The sequence below is a fragment of the Anomaloglossus baeobatrachus genome, chromosome 4 (assembly GCF_048569485.1).
Source record: "Anomaloglossus baeobatrachus isolate aAnoBae1 chromosome 4, aAnoBae1.hap1, whole genome shotgun sequence".
In the NCBI taxonomy this organism is placed as follows: domain Eukaryota; kingdom Metazoa; phylum Chordata; class Amphibia; order Anura; family Aromobatidae; genus Anomaloglossus; species Anomaloglossus baeobatrachus.
In genome coordinates, this window is record NC_134356.1 from 231,975,973 (window position 1) to 231,990,414 (window position 14,442).

At 47.6% G+C, this 14,442-nt stretch overlaps 1 protein-coding gene across 1 annotated transcript in view; it reads left to right on the top strand.

Annotated features, from left to right (window-relative positions):
- Window positions 1-11,789, top strand: part of WASHC4 (WASH complex subunit 4) — a 160,339-nt gene extending 148,550 nt beyond the window's left edge. The window contains exon 33 of the mRNA XM_075344739.1: window positions 11,189-11,789. Within this exon, the coding sequence (XP_075200854.1) occupies window positions 11,189-11,253 (65 nt within the window). The 3' untranslated portion in view covers window positions 11,254-11,789. The remainder of the gene's footprint in view (window positions 1-11,188) is intronic.
- The last annotated feature ends 2,653 nt before the right edge of the window (window positions 11,790-14,442 follow it).

Below are 14,442 nucleotides of genomic sequence, written 5' to 3' on the forward strand. Positions count from 1 at the left end.
CACGTTATCCCTTTCCCCCTGACGTGGTCAAACGCTGGACCCAGTGTCCAAAGGTGGACCCCCCAATCTCCAGGCTTGCGGCTAGATCCATAGTTGCAGTGGAAGATGGGGCTTCACTTAAAGATGCCAATGACAGGCAGATGGACCTTTGGTTGAAATCTGTCTATGAAGCTATCGGCGCGTCGTTTGCTCCAGCATTCGCAGCCGTGTGGGCACTCCAAGCTATTTCAGCTGGTCTGGCGCAGGTGGACTCTGTCATACGTCCATCAGTGCCGCAAGTGGCGTCCTTGACCTCGCAAATGTCTGCGTTTGCGACTTACGCTATCAATGCGGTCTTGGACTCTACCAGCCGTACGTCAATAGCGTCCGCCAACTCTGTGGTTTTACGCAGAGCCTTGTGGTTAAAGGAATGGAAAGCAGATTCTGCTTCCAAAAAATGCTTAACCAGTTTGCCATTATCTCAAGACAGACTGTTTGGTGAGCAATTGGCTGAAATCATTAAACAGTCCAAGGGTAAGGACTCTTCCTTACCTCAGCCCAGATCAAGCAAACCTCAACAGTGGAGGGGACAGTCGAGGTTTCGGTCCTTTCGAGGCTCGGGCAGGGCCCAATTCTCCTCGTCCAAAAGGACTCAGAAGGAGCAGAGGAGCTCAGATTCCTGGCGGGCTCACTCACGCCCAAAGAAAGCAGCCGGAGGAACCGCTTCCAAGCCGGCTGCCTCATGACTTTCGGCCTCCTCTCTCCGCATCCTCGGTCGGTGGCAGGCTCTCCCGCTTTTGCGACATTTGGCTGCCACAGGTCAAAGACCGGTGGGTAACAGACATTTTGTCTCACGGGTACCGGATAGAGTTCAGTTCTCGTCCTCCGCCTCGGTTCTTCAGAACTTCCCCACATCCCGACCGAGCCGATGCTCTTCTGCAGGCGGTGTGCTCTCTAAGGGCAGAAGGAGTGGTGATCCCTGTTCCTCTTCAGGAACGAGGTCAAGGTTTTTACTCCAATCTGTTTGTGGTGCCAAAAAAGGACGGCTCTTTCCGTCCTGTTCTGGACCTAAAACTGCTCAACAAGCACGTGAAAACCAGGCGGTTCCGGATGGAATCTCTCCGCTCCGTCATTGCCTCGATGTCTCAAGGAGATTTCCTAGCATCAATAGACATCAAAGATGCTTATCTCCACGTGCCGATTGCTCCAGAGCACCAGCGTTTTCTACGCTTCGTTATAGGAGACGAACACCTTCAGTTCGTAGCCCTGCCATTTGGTCTGGCGACAGCCCCACGGGTTTTCACCAAGGTCATGGCAGCAGTGGTAGCAGTCTTGCACTCTCAGGGACACTCGGTGATCCCTTACTTGGACGATCTACTTGTCAAGGCACCCTCTCAAGAGGCATGCCAACACAGCCTGAACGTTGCGCTGGAGACTCTCCAGACTTTCGGGTGGATCATCAACTTTTCAAAGTCAAATCTGTCACCGACCCAATCACTAACATATCTTGGCATGGAGTTTCATACACTCTCAGCGATAGTGAAGCTTCCGATGGACAAGCAGCGTTCACTACAGACAGGGGTGCACTCTCTCCTTCAAGGCCAGTCGCACCCCTTAAGACGCCTCATGCACTTCCTGGGGAAGATGGTGGCAGCAATGGAGGCAGTCCCGTTTGCGCAGTTTCATCTGCGCCCACTTCAATGGGACATTCTCCGCCAATGGGACGGGAAGTCGACGTCCTTAGACAGAAAAGTCTCCCTTTCCCAGACGGCCAAGGACTCTCTTCAATGGTGGCTTCTTCCCACCTCATTATCACAAGGAAGGTCCTTCCTACCCCCATCCTGGGCGGTGGTCACGACAGACGCGAGTCTGTCAGGGTGGGGAGCAGTTTTTCTCCACCACAGGGCTCAGGGTACGTGGACTCAGCAGGAGTCCACCCTTCAGATCAATGTTCTGGAAATCAGGGCAGTGTATCTTGCCCTACAAGCCTTCCAGCAGTGGCTGGAAGGAAAGCAGATCCGAATTCAGTCGGACAACTCCACAGCGGTGGCATACATCAACCACCAAGGCGGGACACGCAGTCGGCAAGCCTTCCAGGAAGTCCGGCGGATTCTGATGTGGGTGGAAGCCACGGCCTCCACCATATCCGCAGTTCACATCCCCGGCGTCGAAAACTGGGAAGCAGACTTCCTCAGTCGCCAGGGTATGGACGCAGGGGAATGGTCTCTTCACCCGGACGTGTTTCAGGAAATCTGTCGCCGCTGGGGAAGGCCGGACGTCGACCTAATGGCGTCCCGGCACAACAACAAGGTCCCAACTTTCATGGCACGGTCTCGCGATCACAGAGCTCTGGCGGCAGACGCCTTAGTGCAAGATTGGTCGCAGTTCCAGCTGCCCTATGTGTTTCCCCCTCTGGCACTCTTGCCCAGAGTGCTACGCAAGATCAGGTCCGATTGCCGCCGCGTCTTACTCGTCGCCCCAGACTGGCCGAGGAGGTCGTGGTATCCGGATCTGTGGCATCTCACGGTCGGCCAACCGTGGGCGCTACCAGACCGGCCAGACTTACTGTCACAAGGGCCGTTTTTCCATCTGAATTCTACGGCCCTGAACCTGACTGTGTGGCCATTGAGTCCTGGATACTAGCATCTTCAGGATTATCTCAAGGGGTCGTGGCCACCATGAGACAGGCTAGGAAGCCCACGTCTGCTAAGATCTATCACAGAACGTGGAAGATTTTCTTATCCTGGTGCTCGGCACAGGGAGTGTCCCCCTGGCCATTTGCATTGCCTACTTTTCTTTCCTTCCTGCAATCTGGTTTGGAAAAAGGCTTATCGCTCGGCTCCCTTAAAGGGCAAGTCTCAGCGCTATCGGTATTTTTTCAAAAGTGTCTAGCACGACTTCCTCAGGTACGCACGTTCCTGCAGGGGGTTTGTCACATCGTCCCTCCGTACAAACGGCCGTTAGATCCATGGGATCTGAACAGGGTACTAGTTGCTCTCCAGAAGCCGCCCTTCAAGCCTCTGAGGGATGTTTCACTTTCTCGACTCTCACAGAAAGTGACCTTTCTGGTAGCGGTCACGTCTCTTCGGAGGGTATCCGAGCTGGCAGCGCTGTCATCCAAAGCTCCCTTCCTGGTTTTTCACCAGGACAAGGTAGTGCTGCGCCCGAGTCAGGAGTTTCTCCCTAAGGTGGTATCCTCTTTTCATCTCAATCAGGATATCTCCTTACCTTCCTTTTATCCTCATCCAGCTCATCGGTATGAAAAGGATTTGCATTTGTTGGATCTGGTGAGAGCACTCAGAATCTACATTTCCCGCACGGCGCCCCTGCGCCGCTCGGATGCACTCTTTGTCCTTGTCGCTGGTAAGCGCAAAGGATCGCAGGCTTCCAAATCCACCCTGGCTCGATGGATCAAGGAACCAATTCTTGAAGCCTACCGTTCTGCTGGGCTTCCGGTTCCATCAGGGCTGAAGGCCCATTCTACCAGAGCCGTGGGTGCGTCCTGGGCATTACGACACCAGGCTACGGCTCAACAGGTGTGCCAGGCAGCTACCTGGTCGAGTCTGCACACTTTCACCAAACATTATCAGGTGCATACCTACGCTTCGGCGGACGCCAGCCTAGGTAGAAGAGTCCTGCAGGCGGCGGTTGCCTCCTCGTAGGGGAGGGCTGTTTTGCAGCTCTAACTTGAGGTATTAATTTACCCGCCCAGGGACTGCTTTTGGACGTCCCAATCGTCTGGGTCTCCCAATGGAGCGCCGAAGAAGAAGGGAATTTTGTTACTTACCGTAAATTCCTTTTCTTCTAGCTCCAATTGGGAGACCCAGCACCCGCCCTGTTTCCTTCGGGATTTTTGGTTTTTTCGGGTACACATGTTGTTCATGTTGAACGGTTTCAGTTCTCCGATGTTTCTTCGGATTGAATTTGTTTAAACCAGTTATTGGCTTTCCTCCTTCTTGCTTTAGCACTAAAACTGAGCAGCCCGTGATCCCACGGGGGGTGTATAGCCAGAAGGGGAGGGGCCTTACACTTTTTAGTGTAATGCTTTGTGTGGCCTCCGGAGGCAGTAGCTATACACCCAATCGTCTGGGTCTCCCAATTGGAGCTAGAAGAAAAGGAATTTACGGTAAGTAACAAAATTCCCTTCTCTTCACTAAAACTAAGAGGGCTAGGCCAAAACTTTACGGTTGGCACAATGCAGTCAGAAGGTAAAGTTTTCCTGCCATTTGCTAAACCCACGCTCCTTCATCAAACTGCCAGATTTAGAAGCGTGATATGTTACGCAACAAAACCTATTTTCACTGCTGCAGAGTCCAGTGGCGGCATGCTTTACACCACTCCATCTGATGCTTGGCATTGTGCTTGGTGACATAAGTCAGCTGCTCTTCTATGGAAATACATGCCATGAAACTTCCGGCACAGATTCTTATTTTAATGCCAGAGGAACTCATTTTTAGTCATTTTTGTACACTCGGCGATCCTGTTCTGTAAATTTACATGGTCTACTCGTTATGGCTCCTAAACACTTTTACCTGTCAACAATACCTCTCACTGTTCCTCGTGGAATTTTTAGGAGGGAAGAATTTTCACAAACTGCCTTGTTACTTCTGCGTGGTCCTATTATAATACAGCTCTCCAATTCAGTAAACTCTTTAGCACGACCCATTTTTTTCACAAATGTTGATAATAGCAGAGCGCATGGCTGGCTTTTATTCACTTGTGGCAATAGGAGTAAATGAATGACATGAATTTAGTGAATAAAGAGGACCAACCACCAGGATTTTCATATATAAACTAAAGCCAGGCCTATACTGGCACTGTCATGCTGATTCTAAACATACCTTTAGTTGTGAGATCAGATGTATACTTTCTGAAATATAGGCAAGTAATGTTTGTGAAATTCACTGTTATTTCATTGATAGGCGCAACGGAATATCCAATAAGTCGGGTTTTGCTAGTTATTCCCGCCCATGTCTGCCTGTTATTCCTCCCCCCTGTCCTTCCTCCCCCTATAATAACAGAGACAGGGGTAGGAAGGACAGGCAAGCAAACAGGGGCGGAAAGAACTAGCATAACCTGACCCACCTATTAGATATTCTATTGCACCTATCAATCAAATAACCGTGTATTTCACAAACTTTACTTGCCTGTATTTCAGAAAGTATACATCCGAACGGACAACTAAAGGTATGTTTAGAATCAGCATGATAGTGCCAATATAGCACTGGCTTTAGTTTATACAGTAGGTACGGAAAGTATTCAGACCCCTTTTACATTTTTCACTCTTTGTTTCATTGCAGCCGTTTGGTAAATTCAAAAAAGCTCAATTTTTTTTTCTCATTAATGTACACTGTGCACCCCATCTTGGCAGAAAAAAAACAGAAATGTAGACATTTTTGCATATTTTTTAAACAAGAAAAGCTGAAATATTACATGTTCATAAGTATACAGACCCTTTGGTAGGAGCACCCTTTTGAACTAGTACAGCCATGAGTCTTCTTGGGAACAATGCAATAAGTTTTTCACCCCTGGATTTCGGAATCCTCTGCTATTTTTCTTTGCAGATCCTCTCCAGTTCCTTCAGGTTGCATGGTGATTGTTTGTCGACAGCCATTTTCAAGTCTCTCCAGAGATGCTCAATTGGGTTTTGGTCAGGGCTCTGGCTGGGCCAGTCAATAATGGTCACAGTTGTTCTGAAGCCACTCATTTGTTATTATAGCTTTGTGATTAGGGTCATTGTCTTGTTGGAAGGTGAACCTTCAGCCAAGTCTGAGGTCCAGAGCGCTCTGGAAGAGCTTTTCTTCCAGGATATCTATGTACTTGGCCACATTTATCTTTCCTTCAATTGCAACCAGTCGTCCTATCCCTGCAGCTGAAAAACACCCTTATTAGCATTATGCTGCCCCACCATGTTTCACCGTTGGGATTGTATTGGGCAGGTAATGAGCAGTGCCTAGTTTTTTCGACACATACCGCTTAGAATTATCACCAAAAACTTCTGTCTTTGTCTCATCAGACGAGAGAATCTTATTTCTCATAGTCTGGGAGTCCTTTTTGGTTTTTTTTTGCAAACGCTATGCGGGCTTTCATATGTCTTGCATTCAGGAGAGGCTTCCTTCGGGCCACTCTGCTATAAAGTCTCAACTGGTGGAGAGCTGCAGTGATAGTTGACTTTGTGAAACTTTTTCCCATGTGCCTACTGCATCTCTGGAGCTCAGCCACAGTGATCTTGGGGTTCTTCTTTCTCTGTCTCACCAAGGCTCTTCTCCCATGATTGCTCAGTTTGGCTGGACGGCCAGGTCTAGGAAGCGTTCTGGTGCTCTCAAACTTCTGCCATTTAAGGATTATGAAGGCCACTGTGCTCTTAGGAACCTTGAGTACTGCAGAAATTCATTTGTAACCTTGGCCAGATCTGTGCCTTGCCACAATTCTGTCTCTGAGCTCCTTGGGCAGTTCTTTTGACCTCATGATTCTCATTTGGTCTGATATGCATCTTGAATTGTCCACATACCACTCCTCCTTCTCCCTCTTTGACCGGCTACAATCTGGCTTCCGACCACATCACTCTACTGAAACTGCCCTAACCAAAGTCACCAATGATCTACTAACCGCCAAAGCCAAGCGAAACTACTCTATCCTCCTCCTCCTGGACCTGTCCTCTGCCTTCGACACAGTAGACCATTCCCTCCTACTACAGATTCTCTCATCTCTGGGCATCACAGACTTGGCCCTATCTTGGATATCTTCATACCTAACCGACCGAACTTTCAGCGTCTCCCATTCTCACACCACTTCCTCATCTCGCCCCCTATCTGTCGGTGTCCCCCAAGGCTCAGTTCTTGGACCCCTGCTGTTCTCCATCTACACCTTCGACCTGGGACAGCTCATAGAGTCCCATGGCTTTCAGTATCATCTCTATGCCGATGACACACAGATCTACCTCTCTGGACCTGACATTTCCTCTCTACTAACCAAAATTCCACAATGTCTGTCTGCTATTTCATCCTTTTCTGCGCGATTCCTAAAGCTTAACATGGACAAAACAGAGTTCATTGTCTTTCCTCCCTCTCACTCATCTCCTCCAACAAGCCTTTCCATCAAACTTGATGGTTGCTCACTCTCCCCAGTCTCACAAGCTCGTTGCCTTGGAGTAACCCTCGACTCTGCTCTATCCTTCAAGCCACACATCCAAGCCCTCTTCACCTCATGAAGACTACAACTCAAAAATATCTTCCGGATCTGTGCTTTCCTTAACCAAGAATCAGCAAAAACATTAGTGCATGCCCTCATCATCTCCCGCCTCGACTACTGCAACCTCCTGCTCTCTGGCCTCCCTTCCAACACTCTTGCACCCCTCCAATCTATCCTAAACTCTGCGGCCCGCTTAATCCACCTCTTCCCCCCCCCCGCCATTCCCCAGCCTTGCCACTCTGCCAATCCCTTCACTGGCTTCCCAACGACTCCAGTTCAAAACATTAACCATGACATACAAAGCCATCCACAACCTGTCTCCTCCTTACATCTGTGACCTAGTCTCCCGGTACCTACCTGCACGCAACCTCAGATCCTCACAAGATCTCCTTCTCTACTCCTCTCATCTCCACTTCCCACAATCGCGTACAAGATTTCTCCCGTGCCTCCCCCATACTCTGGAACGCTCTACCTCAGCATATCAGGCTCTCTCCCCTACCGTGCTAAGCTTCAAGAGGAACCTCAAGACCCACCTCTTCCAACAAGCCTACAACCTACAATAGCCCTCAGTCCAGTATACCACTGGGCAACCAGCTCTGTCCTCACCTAATGTACCATCACCCATTCCCTGTAGACTGTGAGCCCTCGCGGGCAGGGTCCTCTCTCCTCCTATACCAGTCTGTTTTGTACTGTTAATGATTGTTGTACGTCGTATACCCTCTTTCACTTGTAAAGCGCCATGGAATAAATGTCGCTATAATAATAAATAATAATATGCGCTGTGAGGTCTTGTATAGACAGGTCTGTGCCTTTCCAAATCAAGTCCTGTCAGTTTAATTAAACACAGCTGGACTCCAATGAAGGAGTAGAACCATCTCAAGGAGGATCACAAGGAAATGGAAAGCATGTGACTTACATATGAGTGTCTGAGCAAAGGGTCTGAATACTTATGAACATGTTATATTTCAGTTTTTCTTGTTTAAAACATTTGCAAAAATGTCTACATTTCTGTTTTTTTCTGTCAAGCTTTGGTGCAGAGTGTACATTAATGCTAAAAAAAATGAACTTTTTTGAATTTATCAAATGGCTGCAATGAAATAGTGAACAATTGAAAGGGGTCTGAATGCTTTCCGTACCCACTGTATACGAAAATCCTGGTGGTTGGTCCTCTTTCAGAAGTGTGTCAAAATACTTCTTACTTATGTCATATATTTTAATGCAACAGAGCGAACAATCAAGTAAATGATAGCGGTTAAGTGTACTCCAAAGTGACTGCCCTATAATCTTGTACCTCATTTGGCACCCACTTTATTAATCAGTACAGCATGCTGTAATCTGTTAAGACTGCTTTCACACTTCTGTTGTTTTGCATCAGTCACAATCCGTCGCCTTGAGGAAATACGGTATCCTGCAAAATATTTTGCAGACTTCCGTTTTTACCCCACAGACAATGGATTGCGACTGATGGCCCTGCATTGCATCCGCTATGCGACTGATCAGTCATGGAATGACTGACCGCCGGGCGGAAGCAACGCAGAATGTAACGTTTTTTTGTAGCGGCGAAAAAACGCAGTGCGCAGGATTCCGTTGGCATCCATCGTTGGTTATAATGGAAGCCTATGGGTGCCTGAATCCATCCAATCCGTCCAATTACGGATTCTGGCGATGGTTCCGTCTTTTAGCAATAGAGCATGCTCAGATGTGTAAATTCCTTTTTGGTTAGAAAATATCTCTGTCTTTCGGTCCGGTCTCTCGGGTCCGGTCTCTCGGGTCCGGTCTCTCGGGTCCGGTCTCTCGGGTCCGGTCTCTCGGGTCCGGTCTCTCGGGTCCGGTCTCTCGGGTCCGGTCTCTCGGGTCCGGTCTCTCGGGTCCGGTCTCTCGGGTCCGGTCTCTCGGGTCCGGTCTCTCGGGTCCGGTCTCTCTCGCTCTCCCTCTGTCGGTTGGTCCGTCTCTCTCTCTCTCGCTCTCCCTCTGTCGGTTGGTCCGTCTCTCTCTCTCTCTCGCTCTCCCTCTGTCGGTTGGTCGGTCTCTCTCTCTCGCTCTCCCTCTGTCGGTTGGTCGGTCTCTCTCTCTCTCGCTCTCCCTCTGTCGGTTGGTCGGTCTCTCTCTCTCTCTCTCGCTCTCCCTCTGTCGGTTGGTCGGTCTCTCTTGCTCTCCCTCTGTCGGTTGGTCGGTCTCTCTCGCTCTCCCTCTGTCGGTTGGTCGGTCTCTCTCGCTCTCCCTCTGTCGGTTGGTCGGTCTCTCTCGCTCTCCCTCTGTCGGTTGGTCGGTCTCTCTCGCTCTCCCTCTGTCGGTTGGTCGGTCTCTCTCGCTCTCCCTCTGTCGGTTGGTCGGTCTCTCTCGCTCTCCCTCTGTCGGTTGGTCGGTCTCTCTCGCTCTCCCTCTGTCGGTTGGTCGGTCTCTCTCGCTCTCCCTCTGTCGGTTGGTCGGTCTCTCTCGCTCTCCCTCTGTCGGTTGGTCGGTCTCTCTCGCTCTCCCTCTGTCGGTTGGTCGGTCTCTCTCGCTCTCCCTCTGTCGGTTGGTCGGTCTCTCTCGCTCTCCCTCTGTCGGTTGGTCGGTCTCTCTCGCTCTCCCTCTGTCGGTTGGTCGGTCTCTCTCGCTCTCCCTCTGTCGGTTGGTCGGTCTCTCTCGCTCTCCCTCTGTCGGTTGGTCGGTCTCTCTCGCTCTCCCTCTGTCGGTTGGTCGGTCTCTCTCGCTCTCCCTCTGTCGGTTGGTCGGTCTCTCTCGCTCTCCCTCTGTCGGTTGGTCGGTCTCTCTCGCTCTCCTTCTGTCGGTTGGTCGGTCTCTCTCGCTCTCCCTCTGTCGGTTGGTCGGTCTCTCTCGCTCTCCCTCTGTCGGTTGGTCGGTCTCTCTCGCTCTCCCTCTGTCGGTTGGTCGGTCTCTCTCGCTCTCCCTCTGTCGGTTGGTCGGTCTCTCTCGCTCTCCCTCTGTCGGTTGGTCGGTCTCTCTCTTACACCCCCTCTCTCATACTCACCGATCCCCGGCGTGGCACTGCACATCTGTCACACTGCTCCAGTGGCTTCTCCTGCTTTTGAAAATGCCGGGTGCTCATTATTCCATCTCGTATTTACTGCTTCCCCCGCTCACCGGCGCCTATGATTTGTTGCAGTCAGACGCGCCACCACGCTGAGTGACAGCTGTCTCACTGCAACCAATCACAGCCGTCGGTGGGCGGGTCTTTATCATGCAGTACAATAAATAAATAAAAAAAAAACGGCATGGGGTCCCCCACAATTTTGATACCAGCCAAGGTAAAGCCACACTGCTGAGGGCTGGTATTCTCAGGATGGTGAGCCCCACATTATGGTGAGCCCCACATTATGGGGAGCCCCCCAGCCTAAAAATATTAGCCAGCAGCCGCCCAGAATTGCCGCATCCATTAGATGCGACAGTCCCGGGACTGTACCCGACTCATCCCGAATTGTCCTGGTGCGGTGGCTATCGGGGTAATTAAAGAGTTAATGGCAGCCTATAGCTGCCACTAAGTCCTAGCTTAGTGATGGCAGGCATCTGTGACCCTCCCCCCCATCAATACATTGTAGTGAAAGTAAATAAACACAAACACCGAAAAATCCTTTATTTTAAAGAAGATATAAAAACACCCTCTTTCACTACTTTATTAATCCCTAAACAGCCCTCCAGGTCCGTTGTAATCCACACGAGGTCCCACGACGCTTTCATCTTTGCTACATCGGAACCTGACAGGAGCGTCCATAGAACACCGCTGCTCACTGTGAGCTCCACAGAGCAACTGAAATGAGTCGCGCTTTCAGCAGTGACGTCATTCAGGTTACACGCGGCCACAGCTGGATTCTGCCAGGTACAAACTGCTACAACGGATCCTTTTTTTTAATGTATCCGTCCAATCAGTTGTACTACAATCTCCAATGCATCAGTCACAAAAGGATTGTGACTGATGCAAAACAACGGAAGTGTGAAAGCAGCCAAAGCGTCCCTTGTTTGTGATGTCTTGTGAAATTACCAATAATACATATATTATTTTTTTTTTAATCTAAAGAAACGTCTAAAGCGAGCAACGACAACCTTTCAGTGAATTCTGCAGCAGACGCCATCATGAAATGATGTACCAGCAACATCCTGAAAATGTCTAATTTGTCGCTTGGATAGCTAACAGCCTACAATGAGAAACTGAAGAGACTGGACACCGACAATGCTCATCACTAAGAACAGTGATCATGACTGATCCCAATTATTTTGTTATAACAATGGCTGCAGATACATGGAAAAGGAGCAAATCGGAATATCTCAGAAGGAACCACTGTTGAGGAACTGAAAGCCATCCAATGTAAATGAACTTTATCCACTTTGTTCTATTTAACATAAAGGATAATAGCTCTAACAAAGTAGTCTCTCAGGATCCAGCGGTTTTAGCAAGTACCCAGGGTTTCACTACAGCAAGACTTAAACATTACTGTGATGAATATGCAGGAGAGTAACTTCTTATTGTATAGTAAGATGAAGGATTTTGCAAATTTATATGAGTGACATGAGAAGGATGTGAGCGTGTATATGTGTAAATGCACACTTTTTGTACATCAAATGTGTATTGTAAATGTCATAACTTCAGATGTAAAAATGTATAAAATAGATATACAACACGTAACTGTGTCAAGTGTATTCTAAAACATCCGTGATGAAATTGTGGTTGACTAAGAAGTTTGGGGAAGAAAGTGATGGCAATACCTGCAGGAACGGAAAGCTGGGGAGGGGTGGTACAGTAGCGGTATCGTCAAGGAGATTTCACAATTCTCAGCTACAAGTTGTGGCTATCTTCTGTACGTGCAGATAAATCCTCCACATGTGAATTCATTGTGATCATCACCCTTGTAATTTATAGCGTGACATTTGATGCAGTTCCTTAACAGATTTTTTGGGATTTATGGCAATATATCTGCTCCATGTGCATGTAGCCAATCTATTTTAGGGTTTAGATGCAGTTTTAGAAAAGAGATCTCTGTAACGAAGTTCTACGCCGTGTGCAAAATTATTAGGCAAGTTGTATTTTAGAGGATTTTTTTATTATTGATCAACAGCTATGTTCTCAATCAACCCAAAAGACTCATAAATATCAAAGCTTAATATTTTTGGAAGTTGGAGTGGTTTTTTTTTTTTAGATTTGGCTATCTTAGGAGGATATCTGTTTGTGCAGGTAACTATTACTGTGCAGAATTATTAGACAACTTAATAAAAACCAAATATATTCCCATCTCACTTGTTTATTTTCACCAGGTAAAGCAATATACCTGCAAATAATTTAGAAATAAAAATGCAAAAACAAAACCCCCAAAAAATTAGTGTCCAGTATAGCCAACTTTCTTTGATACTCAACAGCCTACCAGCCATAGATTGTCATTGTTTGATCTGTTTACGATCAACATTGTGTGCAGCAGCCACCACAGTCTCCCAGACACTGTTCCGAGAGGTGAATTGTTTTCCCTCCCTGTAGATCTTACATTTTATGAGGGATCTCTATGGGGTTCAGATCAGGTGAACAAGGGGGCCATGTCATTAATTTTTAATCTTTTAGACCTTTACTGGCCAGCCACGCTGTGGAGTAGTTGGATGCATGTGATGGAGCATTGCCCTGCATGAAAATCATGTTTTTCTTGAACGATACCGACTTTTTCCTGTACCACTGCTTGAAGAAGTTGTCTTCCAGAAACTGGCAGTAGGTCTGGGAGTTGAGCTTCACTCCATCCTCAACCCGAAAAGGTCCCACAAGTTCATCTTTGATGATACCAGCCCATACCAGTACCCCACCTCCACCTTGCTGATTTCTGAGTCTGAGTGGAGCTCTCTGCCATTTACTGATCCAGCCTCTGACCCATCCATCTGGCCCATCAAGAGTCACTCTCATTTCATCAGTCCATAAAACCTTTGAAAAATCAGTCTTAAGATATTTCTTGGCCCAGACTTGACATTTTATCTTATGTTTCTTGTTCAAAGGTGGTCATTTTTCAGCCTTCCTTATTTTTGCCATGTCCCTGAGTATGGCACACCTTGTGCTTTTTGTTACTCCAGTAATGTTGCAGCTCTGAAATATGGCCAAACTGGTGGCAAATGGCATCTTGGCAGCTTCACGCTTGACTTTCCTCAATTCATGGGCAGTTATTTTGCGCCTTTTTTGCCCAACACGCTTCTTTCGACCCTGTTGTTGGCTATTTGCCTTGAAACGCTTGATTGTTCGGTGATCACGCTTCAAAAGTTTGGCAATTTTAAGACTGCTGCATCCCTCTGCAAAACATCTCACAATTTTGGACTTTTCAAAGCCCGACAGATCTTTCTTCTGACCCATTTTGCCAAAGGAAAGGAAGTTGCCTAATAATGAAGCACACCTTATATAGGGTTTTGATGTCATTACACCACACCCCTCCTCATTACAGAGATGGACATCACCTGATTTACTTAATTGGTAGTTGGCTCTCAAGCCTATACAGCTTGGAGTAGGACAACATGTATAAAATGTATCTTGTGATCAAAGTACTCATTTTGTCTAATAATTCTGCACACACTGTAGAAGAAACCGGTCAGTGCCACCCTCACCGACAGTATAGTGTGTTTGTTTCTGAGATTGTAAAGATAATTGGCCAACTTACACATTGTAAAAGACTAACAAAACTATCGCTGATTTACATAAGTTATGTCGTAATATTGGTGTAACTACGTACACTGATGATCAAAAGGCTAACAATGTTTTGAACGTTTGACTTTCAGGCTCCAGACCTCACCATTTCCTACAGCTTCAAATGGGAACTACCTTAATTTTGTAGACAATCATCTGATACACAAATTCGACTTACAACTAGTTAGCATATGATTAGTTATGCAGATTCTTGTCACGTTACTGCATTGTTACTGTTTTGCTTCTGGTGATGGAAAAATCTTTTTCTTCCTGTATACTACAAATCACAACCTGTTCTCACTTTCCCAAATAGCTCAGTGTTTTATTAGATTAATTCCAAAGCGAAAGGTCACTAGTTTAACTCAAGCAGTAATATTTCCCAAGAAAAGAGAAACCGAATCATCCATCCTATAGCTGTCTCTAGGCCAAGAAAATTGCCAAACTGCATACTGTGAGTGCCATGACAGTTGGAAGAATCTGAAATGAAGACCATATATTCAAAAGCCAAGAGGTGAACGTCCAGGCAAAATATCGGAGTCAACAAATCGATTCATCACAAAGTCTATCAGTTCAGGCGCGACAAACACGACAGTGCAAGTGGCTTGTATGCTTTGTAATAGTGAGATCAC